Raw genomic sequence first — 22,116 nt, 5'->3', positions numbered from 1 at the left:
AAGAGGGAGAAACAAGTGTTTGTGTATCCCCTAAAATTCATGATCCAAATGCTCTGGACCAAAATCACTTCAAATTTCATTTCTTTCTGATTTTAGAGTACTTAGAAGTTATCAGTTGAGAATCACTAATCTAAAAACTTAAAATCTAAATATTCCAAAAGTCAATTGGGGCATACTACCCTGTAACTGCTGACAATTATTTTTAAAATATTAAAAAAAATTATATTTCACAGGAAAAAGTTCAAAATACGACTAAATGAAAGAGAAAATATAGGACACAAAACTATACAAAGTACCAAACATTTATAAGAAGGTGGGAAACTATTATCACTTTGCAATCACATTTACACCTTTGCAACATCTAGTAAAAGTGAAAGTGAAGATATGCTATAACCTGCGTTCTACACACAACCTCAAACAGCAATCATGACTAAACTACAGTACAAAAATACAGCATTTTAAATATTAATGTGAAAAAGCAAATTGTAAAAAGACTAACATAGCTGGAAATAGTATTATATGCCTATAATTTCATTACTCAGAGGCAAAGCAGAAAGATTCTAAGCCAAGGCTAACCTGGGCATAATAGGTAGTTCCGAGTCTTTAATTATATATAATAGGGCCCTGTTTCAAAAAAAATAACAGGTAAGGGCTGAGAAATGACTCAGAGGTTAAGAGCACTGGCTGCTCTTTCAGAGCACCCAGGTTTGATTCCAAGCATATACATAGCATCTTATAACTCCATCTCTAGAGGACCCAATGTCCTTTTCTGGCTTCCATGTGCACTGCACACATGTACACAAACATAGATGCAAACTAAATATCCATATACATAAACAATTAAAATGAAGGAAAAAAACCAAAAGCCAGATATGTATGTACCTCAGTGGTAGCATGTACAAAGGACTCCAATATACTTATATATTTTAATTTCTAGTATAAAAAACACTAATAATTATAACACAAAACAATTTTTTTGGGTAGTGTATAATTCCTTTTTTGTTTAGTTTTTTTGAAACGGGTTTGTTTCTCTCCGCAGTCCTGCCTGTCTCTAATCTAATATGGTCAAGAGTTCTAAGGCCAGAAAGTTTGAGAATAGCTAGTCCAAAAGAAACCTATTTGACTTAGTATATCTGAATTTAGCAAACAAGATATTCTCTCAAACAGCCCACCCACCCACCCTTTGGTTGGTGACAGGGTAAGAGGATCCAGCTAGCCAGTGCCAGGCTGACATCATGACAGGCTGCAAACTGGCAGTTTGAGAGACTAGGTCTAAATTTCTGTTTCCCTGAAATGAGAGCCTGGATCCAGAGAACCTGTGGTCATCAAATCACATCCACTGACAGCCAATGAGAGAAGACCTTGTTATCTGGCCTGAAGTAAGACTAGGTGGCTAAAATGAATCAGCAATCCCTTGGGGAAGTTGCCCAAGAGCTCACCGATTGGAGAATTAGACCTAGAGATAGAGCTAACCGAGCAAGGTAAAAAGATGCATACCCCTCCCTGGAATTCCCCTAACAATAAAGGCTGGGCCTGTGAGCCCTGTAGGTGCCTCCATTCCCAAATGCATGCAGAAAATTCAGCTAATAAATGTTCTTTGCTTTTTCGTATTATTTGAGTCAGGGCTACCATTCTTTAGCAATTCTTAGACAGTTTCAAGGGTTTCTCTATTGTAGCCTTGGCTGTCCTGGAACTCCCTCTGTATTGCTTTGTATTGTAATGCGAAGTATGGCTCCCAAGACCTGACTGCCCTAGAAACCAGAGTCCACAGGTAGACCCAAGTGACACTATGTAACTTTGCCCAGAAGTTATTTCTGATTGATAAATAAAGATGCTGACAGCCAATAGTTAGGCAGACAGAGACAGGAGAGGAGGAGGAAGGGAAGAAGAAGAGGAGGAGGAGGAGGAGGAGGAGGAGGAGGAGGAAGGGAAGAAGAGGAAGAGGAGGAGGAGGAGAAAAGAAAAGGAGGGGGAAGAGAATGAAGAGGAGGAAGGAGCATTAACATTATTTGCAGGAACTGTGAGCCTACCTAGAATCTGTGGGTGTGGCTAGAGACCACTGCCACAGAATCAGGTGACGGAGCGAGTGAATGAGGGAGAGACAGTGGCACATCTGGCTACTTGAGAGCTAGTGAAATGCTGGGAGGGAGTATAAAGTTTTGCCGAAGTTCCTGCATTAAACCAGTCTGCTTTTGCCACTTGCCTGACTCCCAGAATCTGTGTTCAATCTGTGCTTTCTTATACCTGCCCCCAAGGATCTTGGTTGGGGTTGCAAGCAACAGAGGAGGAGGAGGAGGTGGAAGAGGGAAGAGAAAGCTACCATGAGTTAGATGAGTTATAAAATAATGGCCACTTGGGTTGGCTAATTGGAGTTAAGAGCAGCCCAAGTGAAACATGACAAATTATATAATGGGATTACTGGCTGGGGAACAGACATAATAGCATAGAGGATACATACCTGCTCAGCTCTTGTGATGATTAAGGCTTAGTATAAATATAAAGGTTGTATGTGTCTTTATTCCTGAAACTAAATGGTTAAAGGCAGAGCAGAAACCACAGATTAGGACTGAACATTTCTCCAACACACTCTGCAGACCAAGGACTGGGATTAAAAGTATACCACACCCAGAGATAATACTCCATGATCCCTTTCATTTCCTTCACTGTCTTAAAGGCAGAAGCAGGCAACTCTGAGTTTGAGGCCTTCCTAGACTCCAGCACAGCCAGACCCTGTCTCAAAAAAAAAAAAAGTTTAAGACTCAGTTATGGGGACAGATTCTGCCTATGATTCTTAGCATTGGGAGAAAGGCTGAAGCAGAAGGATTTCAAGTTTAAAAAGAACTGGGCCTAACTCTTTAAAAGGGGGAAGGAGGAATGGGAGTGGAGGATGAAGTAGAAATGAATGAGGAAAGGATAGAGAAGAGGGAGGGAGAGAACAAACATCCCTGCTTCCAAATATTCACCTTGACAAATATGTACCCACACAAATAAATAAACAGACTGATAGATAAGATAGATAGAAGGGAGGAAGGGAGGGAGAGAAAGAGGGAAGGACGGAGGTATAGAAATGTTTAAAACAAAAGTCACACTTTGGAGGCAAGGGAGATAGATGAGCAGATATAATAACTTGCCACCAACCCGACTGTTTGATCCCTGGAACTCACACTGTGAAAGGAGATAAGCAACACCTGTGAGAGGACTTCTGACTTACACACACACTCTATATATAAACAAGTAAAGAATTTAAAAAAAAAAAAAAATCACTTTATAACTGGGTATCATGGCATACAGCCTTATTTGTAACCCTCAAAGTGTTCAATGAGGACTCAGGACTATGTAGTGAGATGTCTCAAATATATAACAGTTAAATAAGAGGTTTGAATTAATAGATTAAGGGCAAAGAGCACTGGCTGTTCTTCTAGAGGACAGGGGTTCAAATCCCAGCACCCACACAGTACCTCACAACCATCTGACTCTAAATTCTAGGTTACCTGATGACCTCTTCAGCTCCTCCAGAACCTGCACGTGAGGCACATAAGCTTATACAACTACACACACAACATTTAAAAAAAACAAGTTAAATAATAAGAAATTAAAAATCACTTTCATACTTAAGCTACTTCCTTCTCGGTGTCAAATATAAAACTTCAATCCGACAGCAGCTTGTTAATCATGCACTACATGTCATGTATTATGTCTTAGGAACTTCAGGGGAAACCTTTAGTCCTACCTTGCATAATAGGTCTTCCAATTGCAGGCGATGGAAATAAGCTGCAGTAAGAGCTGCACACAGGAAAGCTTGAGGAAGACTTCAGCAGGTTCCCAATATAGCTGAGCTGGGCCATATTCTATCAAAAACTCCATCATTTCCACAATCTGCTCATGAGTATATGAGCATGCCTATAAGAAGAAGTGTATATAATTATGACACATAATTGTATCATCTACTTACTAAATGCCTACCAAAAATCTGAAAGGTTAATTTGTGCATATTTATGAAGGTTAAGAGAAAGTAGCACCGGGGTTGGGGATTTAGCTCAGTGGTAGAGCGCTTGCCTAGGAAGCGCAAGGCCCTGGGTTCGGTCCCCAGCTCCGGAAAAAAAGAAAAAAAAAAAAAAAGAGAAAGTAGCACCACTAAACAGATATCTCTGCAGCTTGTGATTTTGAAACATGCAAACACTAATCTTGATCCTAAACCTATCAAGTAAGTTCCAAACTGACACAGAGCAAGATATATATGGAAACATCCTTTCCAAAAAGAAATTCAGCAGTGCTTAGTACTTTCCACAAAAGCAAGTGGTTTTACTCACAACTCAATCCATCCTTTAGTTCTAGTGTGCGGGACAAGTAATGACTCACAAGTGGAAACAAAAAAGGTCCTTGAAATTCATCTATTCCCTCCACTTTCAATTGTACAGGGCAGGTAAAAATGCAGAAATGATGTGTGTGTGTATATATATATATATATCTCCTACAGACTTGTCTCCAAGAAAGTTTCAGATCTACTGCAAGTCATACTAACTTATAAGACTGCATCTGGAGTCAGGATATAGTTTTATTAACACTTACCTGGCAAATATAAGAGCATGGTTTTGATCAATGTCTCTCTTTCTCTCTGTCTCTGTCTGTCTCTCTCTCTCTCTCTCTCTCTCTCTCTCACACACACACACACACACACACACACACACACACAAAAAAGTTAGCTAAGCATGTAGTATATGCCTTTAATCCTAACACTTGGGAGGCAGAAGCACATAGTGCTCTATGAGTTCTAGGCCTGCCTGATCTACATAATAAAGACCCTGTGTGGTAGCTGTTCTCAGTTGTCAACTTAACTACATCTGGAACTAACTAAAACCAAATCAGCTGGGCACACCTATGAGATTTTTTTTTCTTTTTTTCGGAGCTGGGGACCGAACCCAGGGCGCTCTACCACTGAGCTAAATCCCCAACCCCGAGATTTTTTTTTTTTTTTAATTAACTCATTTGAAGTAGGAAGACCCACTTTTAATCTGGATTTTTTAGGATAAGAAGATATATCATTAATCCAGATCTTTTGAAGGGGTAAAATCCACATTTCATCCTGAGCCTATATACTATATATCCTATATCCTCCTGTCCTCTATATAAAGGACATGGAAAATGGAAGCTTTTGCTCTACCTGCTTGCTTCCTTCACTGTCATTACAACCTACTTCTGTCATATAGTGAAGACCAGCTGAGGCATCCAGCCTCATGAACTGGACAACTACTGGAATCTGGGACCTTCTGTTGGTAGACAGACACTGTTGAACTAACTGGACCACAGCCTGTAAGCCATTCTAATAAATCCCCAGACAGAGAGGGTATGAATATGTTTTCACTCTATGTTCTTCTAGAAAACCCAGAACACAGATTTTGGTATCAGAAATGGTTCTACAGCAAGGAAATGTAAGAATCAACTTTTTAATTATCTGGAACAGGTTTTCCAATTTGTTAACATCTACAGTTATTGAATCCCCTCAAGTTACTAAAGCCTCTCCTGAAAGCTTGGAGAGACAGACCATGGTATTTTACAAACTTAAGGAGGCAAAAGCATTTGATTATCCTGATTCACCGATTGTGGGAGGTAATGGATTTGGTGACTCTGGATATAAAACTTGAAACGAGCTGGTGGTGGTGCACACCTTTCAGCTCAGCACTCTGGAAGCAGAGGAGGTGAATCTTTGTGAGTTCCAGGACAGCCAGGGCTACACAGAGCAACCCTGGTGGAATAAAAACATCTGACACTTTCTGGAAAATGTAAGGAAAATGATGGTGCTGCTTTGTTGCTCCTAGCATCTCTGAATAAATTAACAAAGGATAGGACTGAGCTCAGTGTTAAAATTAACCAACTTCAGCACTTCAGAATATAGTGCAGGACAAACAATTAACTCAGTGATAATAATCAGTTCCAGATGGACATGAACAGGCTATAGAGTTCTAGGTGCCCTGAAAGAGAATCTTCTCTCCAGCAGCCAAAGAGCCTAAGTTGTATAAAATCAAACAAAAGCCTTCATATTAGATTGGCTGAACTAAAGAAAAAAATTCAAGTCCCAGGCTCTGAGGGTGTTAAAGTAAGAGCATTAACTGGTAAAGAATGGGACTGTCTAACTTGGAATAGAGATTTGTGGGAGGATCCTACTGAGACTGGGAACTCTGAATTCACAGATTCTCAAGGCTTATCTAAAACCTAATCCTTCACACAATGGGAAGGCCAGAAGACAGGCCTATCACTAATCCTGTAAGACACAAAACTGTGAGAGGGGCACCAGCCCATCTGTAGAGCTCTACTGTCACCCTTCCTTACGCCAGGCAATAGGGTTGGAGATACTGCTGCTAGGCTGGATGAACTGAATCCAATGGGTTTAACTGGACCTCAGAGTAGCAGGGCCAGGTGGCATTACCTTATTGCCAAAGGCGAGGAGCTAATGATTATTGTAATGAGCAGCATAGACAAAGTAAAGTCCATAATGGATTGACCTGTAATGGACAGCAAAGGCAAAGTGATTTTATGGTGGCAGGACTCATAGACCTTTAGTACTGGCCAGTCAGTCATGGTGTTTCCAGACATGAAACAGGTAAGAAACATACCACATGTTTGATTTATTCAAGTGGAAGAATTCTAAAACAAATGAAAAACTACATCAGATTGTGGCAAAAGAGAATCTCAGCCCATGAACCAATCCCTAGCTTAAGTCAGTAAACAGCATCCCTCCATGGCCTCTGCATCAGCTGGTACCTCCGGGTTCCTGATGTCCTACAATGACGAACAGTCAGATGGAAGCATAGCCAAATAAACCCTCTTCTCCCAAGCTGCTTTGGTAATGGTGTTCATCACAGGAGTGATGTCATCATACTCAAAATAAAATTAAACACATGAATAAATTACTACCCTCTTACCTTGTATGGAGGCTGGGGGTGAACAAGAATACCACCCTCAGTCCTCTGAAGTGACTGTTTGACTTGTTCCAATTTAATGGCCAGGTGAGCCTCAAAATACTTGCGCAGAGCCATGCAGGTATGTTTTCCTGTTTGGCGACTAGCAAATATTTCATCATCACTCAAAAGTGCACCCTGGTCTTCCAAATTTAAAATCTCCAAAGTACTGATCTATTAGTAAACAAGTATGAGATCACAAAGGAGGGGGAAAGAACACAGAAAATAAAAAGATAAGACTTTGGTAAATGTTTCTGCTCAACAGTACTGACATACCAACGTATATCCAAGTACAACATGCTAACGGTCACATGGAACAAACAGTATAAATTATATTAAAATATATTCAGAGAAGGGGGCATTTCCTTGCAGTCCAGCACTTGAGAAGCTGAGCAAGAAAGCATTAATTTCCATGCCAAACAATCTACATAGGAAATTCAAGGCTAAATTGAGCTACAGACAAACTCTTAAAAATCAAAATGAAAGAGAAAAGAAAGCTACAACAGCCTAAAATTGTTGCCATTTGAAAACATCAAAATGAACCAGGTACATTGTGTGGTAGCCCACACTGGATTCCAGCTCCCAGCACTTGGGAAACAGGAGCAAGAAAAATTGACACAATTTCAAAAAGGTAAGAGATAAATTAAGATTAACACAACAACTCTCCTACAAAATTATTATGTCAAAATTTGGGGGTGGGAGGGGACTCTACAATGGCATGATAAATTCTCCAACCACCAAAGACACAGGCAAGAGGACGGGGCAGAGTGCTGCAGCTCAGTGGAACAGTGAATGTGCGAAAGGTCCTGGGTTCAATGCTCAGCATCAAAAGACCAGAGGAGATAAAAACTCATAAAGAAGAAAACAATGTATACACAGACCACCCAAAACTGCCATCAGAGATGTTCTCCCAGCTGGGGGCGGTGTACCTGCGATCCCTGCACTGGGAACTGCAGGCAGGAGAGGCAGTAGTTCAAAGTCATCGTTGGCTACCCAGTTAACACCAGATGGGGCTACATGAGACCTATATGCAAATAACCAAAAAGAAATTTCCTTTCTTCTACAAAATGTCTTTTGGAATAACCTAAACAAGTAGGATCCCTACAGCTAACTGAAGAGCCAATGGAAGAAACTCACCAAATTCACCAGCCGACGAAGACCGTCATAACGGTCAAACAGCTCCAAGACAGCCCGGAATGAGAAGCAAATTGAGAAAAACATAGTCGCATGGCAACATCCTGAAGCATGAGAACATTCCATTAACCATAGGGTATAGTTCACCACATCAGATAGAACATTGTGAGGATGCATGCAAACCTGCAAAAAAATAAAATATAAATATCTTTTAACATCTGGGGCAAAGGTATCTTTGAGAAGGAATGAAAAATTCATTGTAGATACAAATGTTTACAGAATACAGTGATCACTCTAAGTCAATTCTAGAAAATGTGTTCCAAACCTAAAAATGACCTACCTACATTTACTTACTTAGAACCAAAAATTACATACATTTAATGCTTTTAAATAACTCTATATACTGAGCATTTATCTACTAAGTATTTATATACTATATAAATTTATATACTATATTAGTATCTATATACTAAGTAGTAAATCTTGCTAAACAATTATAAAGCGGCTCATGGAAGTTAAGAAGTTAAGGGGTTGTGGATTTAGCTCAGTGGTAGAGCGCTTGCCTAGCAAGCGCAAGGCCCTGGGTTCAGTCCCCAGCTCCAAAAAAAAAAAAAAGAAAAAAAAAAAAAAAAGTTAAGGACTTTTCTTCTCTTTTGAGATACAGTCTCACTTGGTAGCCCTAGCTGACCTGGAACTCACTATGAGGTCCAGACTCACAGAGATCCACCTGTTTCTGCCTCCCAAGTACAAGGATTAAATGATTAAGTCACCACACCCAGCAAGGACATTCTTAAAAGTGGCTGAGTTGTTAGGCAATCGTGACACAGGCCTTTAATCCTAGTACTCAGAAAGCGAGGCAGGTGGATCTCTGAATTCAAGGACAGCCTGGTCTATAATTAAAGCAAGTTCCAGGACAGCCACCAGGACTACACAGAGAAACCCTATCAAGGAAGAAAGAAAAAACTGGGAGGGTGGAGGGGCTCTGAGCCTATTACTGATACCAAGTCTACAAGTGTTGTGTGTGTGAGCACTGACTCATATGCATGCTTCGCATTCGCTTAATCAATCATAAAGCATTCCCTAGAAACGTTTGTTTGGTACGTTTCTCTCTCTTTTAGCCATAATTAACTTTGTGCATATAAACAGCTTATTATTCACAAAAAGTAAATTTTAACTAGATTTATCTTAAGAAATGAACAAAGACAACACTCAAAACAATCATCAGCTTAAGAAGTAATATGCTGGGGTTGGGGATTTAGCTCAGTGGTAGGCGCTTGCCTAGGAAGGCATAAGGCCCTGGATTAGGTCCCCAGCTCGGAAAAAAAACAAAAAAAAAAAAAAAAAAAAAAAAAGAAGTAATATGCTGGGCTGGAGAGATGGCTCAGTGGTTAAGAGCCCTGACTGCTCTTCCAGAGGTCGAGTTCAATTCCCAGCAACCACATGGTGGCTCACAACCATCTGTAATGGGATCTGATGCCCTCTTCTGGTGTGTCTGAAGACAGCTACGGTGTACTTGTATACATAAAATAAATAAGTAAATCTTGGGAGGCAGAGACAGGAGAATCTCTGAATTTCTGAATTTGAGGATGTCCTCTTAGGCCTCAGGTGAGTCAGGACAGCCATGGTTTTACACATATTTACACACACACACACACACACACACACACACACACAGAGTCATATATTATACAAAATGTGATTCAGAAATAATAAGCCCTCTCTAAGAAAACCCCAGGGGTGCCAAGCAACCAGAGCTTCCAGGGACTAAGCCACTACCTAAAGACTATACATGGACTGACCCTGGACTCTGACCTCATAGGTAACAATGAATATCTAGTAAGAGCACCAGTGGAAGGGAAGCCCTGGGTCCTGCTAAGACTGAACCCCAGTGAACTAGACTATGGGGGAGGCGGCAATGGGGGGAGGTGGGGAGGGAACACCCATAAGGAAGGGGGGAGGAAGGGATGTTGCCCAGAAACCGGGAAAGGGAATAACACTCGAAATGTATATAAGAAATATTCAAGTTAATAAAAAAAAAAAAAAAAAAATAACAAAGAAAAAAAAAAAAAAAAAAAAAAAAAGAAAACCCCAGGGGAACCATCACTTTTCAAATATACAACCCACTCACTTTTTAAAAAGATGATCATGAACATGGCAGACTTAATGAAAAAACAAAAGACTCAAACTAAGAATGATAACAACTGGAATTAGTTATGATCCATCGCAAATTATTTAACACATATAAACACCACCTGTTTTTACAGTTAATTGCCTTAAAAATATAATACAGCTCTACTGAGAGATGGATGGAAAGTGCCCGGCTACTAATAATAATGCCACAAAGTCACAGAAAGCAAATAAAGCTTGTAGAACATCTGTCTTGCACTTACTCAGTAGAATCCGAAATTTTCTAAACAATTGTACATTTTAGGTTACTTTATGAAGACTACACAGTCACATGTCTTTCATAAGAATTTCATCTTTTCAACTACTCATCTTATCCAAACATTGTTCTGTGAATGTGCTGTTTAAACTGATGATCCCCATCAAATCCCAACTCTTCACCTGGATGGACTAGACTTACTCTTTCCATAGCATCCTGGTTGTAGGACAGGTAATACAAGCACATGGACACACCAGTTGCAGCCATAGAAGGACGAGGAATTTCCAGTAATTTCTGTACTCCACCATGTGCAACAAATTCTGTGGCAAATTTGTTATGGAGCAGGAGAGATGCTAGGTGCTAAACAATAAGGACACACGTTACAGTAGAAAAATCAACAACTATCACAAATCTCTTAACGTAATAGTAAGCTGCTATAAAGAGTCACTGAGTAGAAAATCAGCGTCTCCCAAAAGAAAAGCTAGAATAAAGGGAAAATAAATAGGAAAAAGGAATAAAAGTGAAAAGAATTTAAAACTCTACAACATTCCTCTTTCCTTCCTAACATAAAACATGTTCATCTTTCAAAGACTGTCACGGCATAGAGGAAGAATAGGAATAGAACCCAGGGCCTTGCTAAACATGACCTGCACCAATGAGCTACACCCTCGGCAAACCAAAGGTTAATTAATATGCAGATTGAAAACAAGAAATGTGGCCACCTGTGGTATTCTTGTTACTGCCTACCATTGTATGGTATGCAGTCAAACAATAAACCTGGTTTGGGGTTTTTTGTTTTTAAGTTTTACTTCTTCTTTTGCAGATGTGGGGAGATAAAAAATTCCAACTATATATTCCTGCTACCATGGAGCTACCTATTGCCATGCCTTGCCTTGTCTTCCCTATGTGATGGACTGTTTTATCCCTTCAAACTGTAAGCTAAATAAACTCTTCTATTGTGGATTTAGTATGACAAGTTAACTGGGTTCCCAGAATTACACAAGAATCTACATGTAAGATGCTGAGGGTCCCTACCCCCAGTTGATTCTGATTGGTAAATAAAGTTATTGGTGGCCAATGGCTGGGCAAGGAGACAGGTGGGACTTTAGGATTTGAGGGCAAAGAGACCAAGAGGAGAAGAAGTTAGAACAGCCATGCAGGAAAAGAATAAAGAGCAGGCCTGAAAAATACAGGATAGAGACACAGCCAACATGTAAGAGTTGGGCATCGTGGCCCAGGAGGGCGTAGTCAGGACGGAATATAGGTTTTACTAAGTAATAATTCAGGAATATAGGGAGTGGGCTACCTGCATGAAGGTTGGGAGTGGTCCAGCCATTGAGCTGCTTAAGGTATATTAAACTATAAGGGTGCATGCCTATGCCTTTCATTCAGGAACCCAGAACACTGGGGTAGGCAGCGAAGAATGTTCACATCCACCACTGCCAGGTTAATGTGAATAGCATTAGTTGACTATTGCTGCATCTTCCATTTAAAAAAAAAGTCAAATAAACAAAAGTAAACTGCATGTAGCAGTGCTAGCCTAATCTCACCAATTTAGTAGGCTAAGACAGAAGAGCCACACCACATGGCCACCCTAGGGACTTCATGTGAGCCTATCTCAAAAGTGGAAAAAAGAGCTGAAGGATGCAGGTTCCTAGTAGAGGAGTGCACAGCATTCTCAAGGCCTAGGTTTTCCCAGTACCCTACAGACACAAAGGGTGATAACCATGGCTCTAAACAATGGCACAATTTTACAATCATTTTATTAGTGCATGACTTTTGCTAACCTTCCCAATTTAATTTTTCATATATAATCACCTCAGTGTTCTAATCCAAGTTTACTAACTGACTTTATAAAATCCAAAATGTTTTCTTTTCTTTTTATTTTCAATATAGCCCCCAAAATAAAAAAAACTTTTTAGAACAAGGTTTCATTATGTGTCCCAAGCTGGCCTCCACCTCACAGATGCCGGAATTAGACTCCCAAAAAACAACCTTGAGCAAAGTATCAAAAGTGGTAGGATTTGGATATATCAGAATGCATTTCAAAATATTAAAACTTCAAAATTTTAGATATTTCATTATATTTACTTATCATGTGACTGGTTGTGGTGTTATGTGTAAAGGTCGAAGTATAAACTACAGGAACTGGTTCTCTCCGTCCAACATGTGATTCCCAGAGATCAAACTTAAGTCATCAGGCTTGGCAACACATATCTTAACCTGCCAGACATCTCAGTGGCCCTAGATGCTGTCTTGAACCCTGTCCCTGCCTCCCAGAGCTGAGATTGTAAGAAAAAACTACCATACCCACTAAATTTTTAACTTTTAAGTTTTATTTCCTGTTCAATTCCTACAGCCTCTCAGAGGGGAATGATCTGTGTAATTTTAAGAACACAGAATACAACAAAAGTGTGAGGTTCTTCCTATTTCTGAACACAGGGCCTCAGGAGAACTAGAGCTCCCCCTCCTGTTTCTAGAAGAGAATACAGACTTGTAATTACAGACTTGGAGGGTAAGGTCAAGGGCGTCATTAATAGGTATACCCTCTAGAAGTTCTCAACACCTTGACATAAAACTTACATAAAACTCAAATGCCTTCCTTCCTTCCTTATCCTTTTTTGTCAAACATGCCTCTACCATTCTTCCACCCAATTCATGCCTCAAGAAGCACCTAAACTAGGTATCTGCTTCCAGGAACTTAGGCCACATGGTTTTCTCATGACAATATCATAACAATCACAAAATAAGTATATAAACACAATAAGCAGGCTTAATATTTATCAAGAAACCTAAATTCAGGGCTGGAGAGATGGCTCAGAGATTAAGAACATTCCAAAGATCCTGAGTTCAAATCTCAGCAATCACATGATGGCTCATAACTACCTATAGTTAGGAGATCTGATGTCATCTTCTGGCCTACAGACATACTTGAAGGCAGACAGAATAGTAAATAAATTTTTTTTTAAAAAAAACTAATTTTGGGGCTGGAGAGGTCTAATTTTGGCTCTTCCAGAGGTCCTGAGTTCAATTCCCAGCACCCACATGGTGGCTCACAACCATCTGTAAAGAGATCCGATGCCCTCTTCTGGTGTGTCTGAAGACAGCTACAGTGTACTTATATATAATAAATGAATAAATCTTTAAAAAAAAAAAAAAACCTAATTTTATTTGGGACCTCACCATCTACAAACCCACTTCATCTCACAATGTGGGCAGATCCTGTCTGTTTCCTTTCTTTTTGAATACCGTCTGGTCCTGGAACTTTGCTATGTAAACCAGGCTGGCCTCAAACTCAAGAAATTTGTCTGCCTCTGCCTTCTGAGTACTAATATTAGTAGTATGACTAGCATACCCAGCCTCAATTTTCTTTTAACCCACTTTGTTCCTATTGGACTCAATAACTGTTCCTTCTCTTACAGAACTTGAATCTTCCTTTTGAACAAAATAAAACCAGAGACAGAGAGACTAGATAGATAGATAGACAGACAGACAGACAGACAGACAGACAGACAGACAGACAGACAGATCCACTGATCTTTCTCCCCAAGACAGGGTTTCTCTGTGTAGCCCTGGCTGTCCTTCATCTATAGACGGAGCTGGCCTCAGAGTTCCACCTACCTTTGCCTCCTGAGAGCTGGGATTAAAGGTATGCATCACCAGCCAGCTCACACCCAGAATCTGTGCATCCATGTATGTGTGTGGGTGCACTCGTAGGTGCTTCTGTGGGTGTATATGTGGATGTGTGTTTACTCGAGCAAATGAGAGAGTAAATATGTATTCAAGGTATTATGTGGGCACCCAAGGAGGACATCATTTAGTCTGGAGCCGGAGTTAAAAGCAGTTATAAGCTGCCAACTACGGGTGCTGAAAACCACACTTGTTATTGTCTGATTTGGTTTGGGTTCTTCAAGACAGTTTTCTGTGTAACCCCGGCTGTCTTGGAACTCATTGTAGACTAGGCTAGCATCGAACTCAGAGATCCGTCTGCCTCTGCTTCCCAATTAATGGGAAGCACCACCATCACCACCATCACCACCTGGTCAAACTTGGTAGTTTTAACTGCTGAGCCATTGTTCCAGTTCCAATTTTGCTTTTAAGGATCTCTCTGGGCTGGGGATTTAGCTCAGTGGTAGAGCGCTTACCTAGGAAGCGCAAGGCCCTGGGTTCGGTCCCCAGCTCCAAAAAAAAAAAAAAAAAGGATCTCTCTTTTTGAGTTGTTCTCTGTTCATACACTGTACACACACACACACACACACACACACACACACACACACACACACACACACACACACCTTTGTATAGAAACAGATGCATGACTATACCCATTTTAATTCCAAAGAGAGCAAGTAAACATCCAAAGCTACTCTCCAACTGCATCTTTTTCAAAATCGATGTTGTAAATGAATGTAGCGTTTCTGAACCACCAAACATAGATAGCCCAGACCTCCAATGCCATTACACTGTTAATGGTATAACCACTGAGTGCAAACAGACTGACAGAAACAGACACATAGACAATACACATACACCATCCCACGTACTACTCAAATTCTGTTTGATTTCATCCAAACTGAAAATGTCTAGGGACTGAATGAAACTCTGTTTGATACAGAAGACACTAGTGACATATGGGTTCACTTAATTAAAATTAACTAAAAATTTTGAAAAATTAAAGCCATGCATGTACTAGCTCACACATGTAATCCCATTATCAAAGAAGGTGAGGGATGGTGTAAGCTCAAGGCCAACCAGATCTAGATATGAGCTCCATGCTAACCTGGGCCACAGACTGAGACCCAGTATCAACTAAATAAATGAAACCAGTTCATCAGAGACACTTTACTTTCAATTGTTAGACTGGAACTACTATACCAACAGCACTGCACATAAGTTTCATAAACATCAGTACTAATAAAATACTCGGTGACCTACTCTTTTTGAGAACTTTACCTTGAGTGCCTCAAAAGTAAGCAGGACGTCATTAGTCTGTTTCAGATCAATATAAAACATCATCAGTTCTCGAGATCCAAGTTGCATGAATATGGGAAGTAACTGAAATGAGGACCAAAAAAAAGTCTTAAATTGTAGCTTTTTCACATTCTCTGTATTTTATGAAGACTATCAAAAGAAATTAAACATCCCCTTAAAAATATGTTCCTATGTTCACATATCAGGTTTCTAGGAATACACTTTGACCAAACAAACCTTAATCAGGAGTGACCTGCATAAGACCTTATTAATTTAAGATGAAGACCTTTCTGTAGTAGAGTTAGGACTGTGTCGAGGAGTAAGGTCTAATCATAAATGCCCTAGAGGTAAATTTAATAGTCCCAAAATGTCCAACAGTGTGTTATCCCAATAACTTACCTCCTGATACTCTCCTAGAGGGGTCAAATACTGAAGAATAAGTCTCTGCTCAATAGCAGGAGTCATAGGATAGAGGGTATAATTGGTGCCGATTACCCAGGGGGACATTTCTGACCAGCTGCTATTAGACAGCTCAACAAACACACGATCTGGGTCAGAAGATGAGAAGCCTAATTTCTGCTTGGCCTTCCTAAAGTTCTCTCTGTCACCATGCTTTGCTGACTTGTTTTTCTTTAATCCTCCTTCCTCAGGTTTAGTTGCTGAGTTCACTCTACTACTGGTCTTGTGACTTGAATCAAGACGAAAGGAGATCTCCATATCTCTAGAAGCTTCTTGCTCTCCATCTACAACATCCACTGCCATGTCACCATAGTCCATATCCACAGCTTCTTCATCCAGAGGCAGAAGGGGTTCCGAAGAGAGCTTCCGTGGACTTGGACGCTTGTTGTCCTGCCGCAAAGCCACTTCTTGAAGCTGGAGTTCCCTCAGTCTTCTAAGCACTATTGCCACCTAGCAACAATTATTTGAAAAAAAGTATTTATTCTAAATTTTAGTTTACATGATTCTAATTAAATAAGTTTTCTTGTTTGCTTTATGAGGTAAAATCTTACTCCTGCCTTGCCTCTCAAATGCTAAGATTTGCAGGCACATGCCACTGCAAACAGCCTATTTACATTACTTTCTATTAAAGAAAACTCAAGCTCTAAACCCAATCCATAGTGGGAGAGACCTAGACTCTCAGAAGAGTGAGCAGTCCTGACAGCTCAGGGGAGACGGCCACTTCTGCTCACATTCCTGGCCTAAGAGGAACCTGCCTAGTGCCCTCTGGATACAGGAACTATCAGGAGCAGTCAGAGTCAGGAACCTTCTGGTTTCTGCCTGCGCCTAGAGCAGAAAGCCAGTCACCTGGAGCGCTGATACACCAGAGAGCAGAGGTGAGATCAACTCTTCTGCTCCAAGTGACCCGCCTGGAGGCTTCAGGACACACAAACCCAGGAGCAGCTCTCTGTTCCCAGATCCAGCTGAAAAAAAAAAACAGGTCTACAGGAGGGCCAAGCCACTTTCAGAGACAGCAAGACAAGCTAACACTAGAGATGGTGACAGACAAGCGCAGAAACCTAAGCAACAGAAACCAAGACTGCTTGGCATCATCAGAGCCCAGTTCTCCCTCCAAAGCAAATACTGGATATCCAAACACAATAGAAAAGCAAAATTTGGATTTAAAATCACCTTTTATGATGTCAATGGAGGACTGTAAGGACATAAATAACTCCCTTAAAGAAATTCAGGACACAATTCTGTGAGGGAGAAGGCTGAACCCTCAGAAGTGCTGACACTCCTGAGAACACAGAGGAAATCACTTAGTGCCATCTGTGCCCTCTGGGCACAGGGACCTAAGAGCAGTCATGGGCAGGACCCTTCAGGTTTCTGACTGCACAGAGAGTTGAAAGCCAGTCACGAGGAGCACCTACACACCTGAGAGCAGAGCTCTCTGTTCCCAGATCCCACTGAAAGAAAACAGGTCTACAGGAGTGCTGACACACAGGCCCACAGGAGGGTCAAGCCTCTTTCAGAGACAGCAAGACAAGCTAACACCAGAGACAACCCAATGGTGAAAGGCAAGCTCAGGAACCTAAGCAACAGAAAAAGACTACTCGGCATCATCAGAGCCCAGTTCTCCCACCAAAGCAAACACTGGATATCCAAACACACTGGAAAAGCAAGATTTGGATTTTAAATCACATTTTATGATGATAATGGAGGATTTTAAGAAGGACATAAATAACTCACTTAAAGAAATACAGGACAACAACGTAAACAAGTAAAATCCCTTAAAGAGGAAACACAAAAATCCCTTAAAGAATTACAAGAAAACAACCAAACAGGTGAAGGAAATGGACAAAACCATCCAGGAATTAAAAATGGAAGCAGAAATAATAAAGAAAGCACAAAGGGAGACAAGGTTTCTACCTGGAAGTAGAAAACCTAGGGAAGAGATCTTGAGTCATAGATGCAAGCATCACCAACAGAATACAAGAGATAGAAGAGAGAATCTGAGGGGCAGAAGATACCATAGAAAACATCAACACAAGGGGTTGGGGATTTAGCTCAGTGGTAAACTTGCCTAGGAGGCGCAAAGGCCCTGGGTTCGGGTCCCCAGCTCGAAAAAAAAACCAAAAAAAAAAAAAAAAAAAAGAAAAACATCAACACAACCATCAAACATAATGTAAAATGCAAAAAGCTCCTAGCACAAAACAGCCAGGAAATCTAGGACACAATGAGAAGATCAAACCTACGGATAATAGGTATAGGAGAGAGTAAAGATTTTTAACTTAAAGGGCCAGTAAATATCTTCAACAAAATTATAGAAGTAAATTTCCCTAACCTAAAGATAGAGATGCCCATAAACATACAAGAAGTCTACAGAACTCCAAATAGATTGGACCAGAAGAGAAATTCCTCCCCTCACATGATAGTCCAAAGACCAAATGCACAAAACTAAGAAAGATTTTAAAAGCAGTAAGGGGAAAAGGTCAAGTAACATATAAAGGCAGACCTATTAGAATTATACCAGACTAATCACCAGACACTATGAAAGCCAGCCTAGGCAGATGTCATACAGATCCTAAGAGAACACAAATGCCAGTCCAGGCTACTATATCCAGCAAAACTCTCAAATAGCATAGATGGAGAAACCAAGATATTCCAAGACAAAACCAAATTTACACAATATCTTTCTACAAATCCAGCTCTACAAAGGATAATAGACAGAAACCCCCAACACAAGGAGGGAAACTACACTCTAGAAAAGGCAAGAAAGTAATCCCTTTGCAACAACACCAAAAGAAGAGAGACACACAAACATAATTACACCTCGAACAACAAAAATAACAGGAAGCAACAATCACTATTTCTTATTATCTCTTAACATCAATGGACTCAATTCCCCAATAAAAAAACATAGTCTAACAGACTGGATATGTAAAGAGGACCCTGCATTTTGCTGAATACAGGAAACACACCTCAAAGACAAAGACACACACTACCTCAGAGTAAAAGGCTGGAAAACAATTTTCCAAGCAAATGCTCCCCCAAGAAACAAGCTGGAGTAGCCATTATAATATTGAAAGCAAATGGTACCAAGAAACAGTAGCCATTGAGTAGCCATTCCAATATCAAATAAAATCTACTTTCAACCAAAAGTTATCAAAAAAGATAAGGAAGGACACTTCATATTCATCAAAGGAAAAATCCACCAAGATGAACTCTCAATCCTAAATATCTATGCTCCAAATGCAAGGGCACCTACATACATAAAAGAAACCTTACTAATGCTCAAAGCACACATTGTACCTCACACAATAATAGGAGATTTCAACACCCCACTCTCATCAATGGACAGATCATGGAAACAGAAATTAAACAAAGACATAGAGAAACTAACAGAAATTATGAACCAAATGGACTTAACAGATATTTATAGAACATTTCATTCTAAAACAAAAGAATATACCTTCTTCTCAGCACCTCACTGTACCTTCTCCAAAACTGACCATATGATCGGTCACAAAACAGACCCCAACAGGGCTGGAGAAATGGCTCAGTGGTTAAGAGCACCCGACTGCTCTTCCAGAGGTTATGAGTTTAATTCCCAGCAACCACATGGTGGCTCACAACCATCTGTAAAGAGATCTGATGTCCTCTTCTGGTGTATCTGAAGACAGCTACAGTGTACTTATATATAATAAATAAGTAAATCTTAAAAAAAAAAAAAACCAGACCCCAACAGATACAAGAAGAAAGAAATAATCCCGTGCATCCTATCAGATCACCATGGACTAAGGCTGGTCTTCAATAACAAAAACAACAGAAAGCCCACATATACATAGAAATTGAGTAATGTTCCACTCAATGATAACTTGGTCAAGGAAGAAATAAAGAAATTAAAGACTTTTTAGAATTTAATGAAAATGAAGGCATAACATACCCAAATTTATGGGACACAATGAAAGCCGTGCTAAGAGGAACACTCATAGCTCTGAGTGCCTCCAAAAACAAACTGGAGAGAACACACACTAGCAGCCTGACAGCACACCTGAAAGCTCTAGAACAAAAAAAAAGCAAATACACCCAAGAGTAGTAGAAGGCAGGAAATAATCAAAGTCAGGGCTGAACTCAAATGGAAACAAAAAAAACCATACAAAACCAGGAGCTGGTTCTTTGAGAAAAATCAACAAGATAGACAAACCCTTAGCCAGATTAACCAGAGGGCACAAAGAGTATTCAAACTAACAAAATCAGAAATGAAAAGGGAGACATAACAACAGAATTTGAGGAAATTAAAAAAATCAGATCCTACTACAAAAGCCTATATTCAACAAAACTGGAAAATTTGGATGAAATGGACAATTTTCTAGACAAATACCAGGTACCAAAGGTAAATCAGGATCAGATAAACCATCTGAACAGTCCCATGACTCCTAAAAAAAATAGCAGTTATTAAAAGTCTCCCAACCAAAAAAAGCCCAGGACCAGATGGGTTTAGTGCAGAATTCTATCAGACCTTTATAGAAGACCTCATACCAATTCTGTCCAAACTATTCCACAAAATAGAAACAGAAGGAACACTACCCAACTCCTTCTGTGAAACCACAAATACGCTTATGCCTAAACCACACAAAAACCCAACAAAGTAATAGAACTTCAGACCAATTTCCCTTATGAATATCAAGGCAAAATTACTCAATAAAATTCTAGCAAACCGGGGTTGGGGATTTAGCTCAGTGGTAGAGCGCTTGCCTAGGAAGCGCAAGGCCCTGGGTTCGGTCCCCAGCTCCGAAAAAAAGAACCAAAAAAAAAAAAAAAAATTCTAGCAAACCAAATCCAAGAGCACATCAAAACGATTATCCATCATGATCAAGTAGGCTTCATCCCAAAGATGCAGGGATGGTTCAATATACGGATATCCATCAATGTAATCCACTATGTAAACAAACTCAAAGATAAAAACCACATGATCACTTCATTAGATGCTGAGAATGTATTTGACAAAATTTTCAACACCACTTTAAAAGTCTTGGAAAGGTCAAGAATTCAAGGCCCATACCTAATAATAAAAGCACTATATAGCAAACCAGTAGCCAACAGCAAACTAAATGGAGAGAAACTTGAAGCAATCCCAAGAAAAACAGGGACTGGACAAGGGCTGCCCACTCCCTTGCTACTTACTCAATATTGTACTTGAAGTCCTAGTCAGAGCAATCAGACAACAAAAGGAGGTCAGAGAGATAAAAATTAGAAAAGAAGAGGTCAATATATTGCAGACAACATGATAGTATACTTAACTGACCCCAAAAGTTTCACCAGAAAACTACTAAGCCTGATAAACAACTTCAGTCAAGTGGCTGGGTACAAAATTAACTCAAACAAATCAGTAGTCATCCTCTACCCAAAGGATAAACAGGCTGAGAAAGAAATTAGGTTACTGACATCCTTTACAATGTCCCAAATAACATAAAATACCTCAGTGTGAATCTAACTAACTAAGTGAAAGATCTGTATGACAAGAACTTCAAGTCTTTGAAGAAAGAAATTGAAGATGATCTCGGAAGATGGAAAGACCTCCCATGCTCATGGATTGGCAGGATTAATATCGTAAAAATGGCCATTTTGCCAAAAGCAATCTACAGATTCAATGTAATCCCCTTCAAAATTCCAACTCAATTCTTCATAGAGTTAGAAAGAGAAATCTGCAAATTCACTTGAAGAACAAAAAACCCAGGATAGCAAAAATTATCCTCAACAATAAAAGAACTCCCAGGGGAATCCCCATTTCTGACCTCAAGCAGTATTACAGAGCAATAGTGATTTAAAAAAAAAAAAAAAAATTGTATGGTATTGGTACAGAGACAGGCAGGTAGATAAATGGAGTAGAATTGAAGACCCAGAAATTAACCCAAACACCTATGGTCACTTGATCTTTGACAAAGGAGCCAAAACCATCCAATAGAAAAAAGATAGCATTTTCAACACATGGTGCTGGTTCAACTGGAGGTCAGCATGTAGAAGAATTCAAATCAACCCATTTGTATCGCCCTGTGCAAAGCTTAAGTCCAAGTGATCAAGGACCTGCACAGCAAACGAGATACACTCAAACTAATCAAAGAAAAAGTGGGGAAGAGCTTGAACACATGGGCACTGGGAAAAATTTCCTGAATAAAACACCAATGGCTTATGCTCTAAGATCAAGAATCGACAAATGGGACCTCATAA

The 22,116-nt window shown here is 39.9% G+C and overlaps 1 protein-coding gene across 3 annotated transcripts in view; it reads right to left on the bottom strand.

Annotated features, from left to right (window-relative positions):
* The window catches only part of Dcaf1 (DDB1 and CUL4 associated factor 1), a 65,271-nt gene that overhangs the window by 26,825 nt on the left and 16,330 nt on the right, over positions 1 to 22,116 (bottom strand). For all 3 annotated transcript variants that reach the window (XM_032910502.1, XM_032910503.1, XM_032910501.1), the window contains exons 7-12: positions 15,844 to 16,353; positions 15,427 to 15,528; positions 10,675 to 10,833; positions 8,094 to 8,273; positions 6,921 to 7,130; positions 3,731 to 3,900 (exon numbers count right to left, since the gene is read on the bottom strand). In XM_032910502.1, the coding sequence (XP_032766393.1) occupies positions 3,731 to 3,900; positions 6,921 to 7,130; positions 8,094 to 8,273; positions 10,675 to 10,833; positions 15,427 to 15,528; positions 15,844 to 16,353 (1,331 nt within the window). The remainder of the gene's footprint in view (positions 1 to 3,730; positions 3,901 to 6,920; positions 7,131 to 8,093; positions 8,274 to 10,674; positions 10,834 to 15,426; positions 15,529 to 15,843; positions 16,354 to 22,116) is intronic.

Source organism: Rattus rattus, chromosome 8, assembly GCF_011064425.1.
Source record: "Rattus rattus isolate New Zealand chromosome 8, Rrattus_CSIRO_v1, whole genome shotgun sequence".
NCBI classification, from domain to species: domain Eukaryota; kingdom Metazoa; phylum Chordata; class Mammalia; order Rodentia; family Muridae; genus Rattus; species Rattus rattus.
The sequence above is the reverse complement of the archived record's forward strand: the minus strand, read 5'-3'. Positions and strand labels throughout refer to the sequence as shown.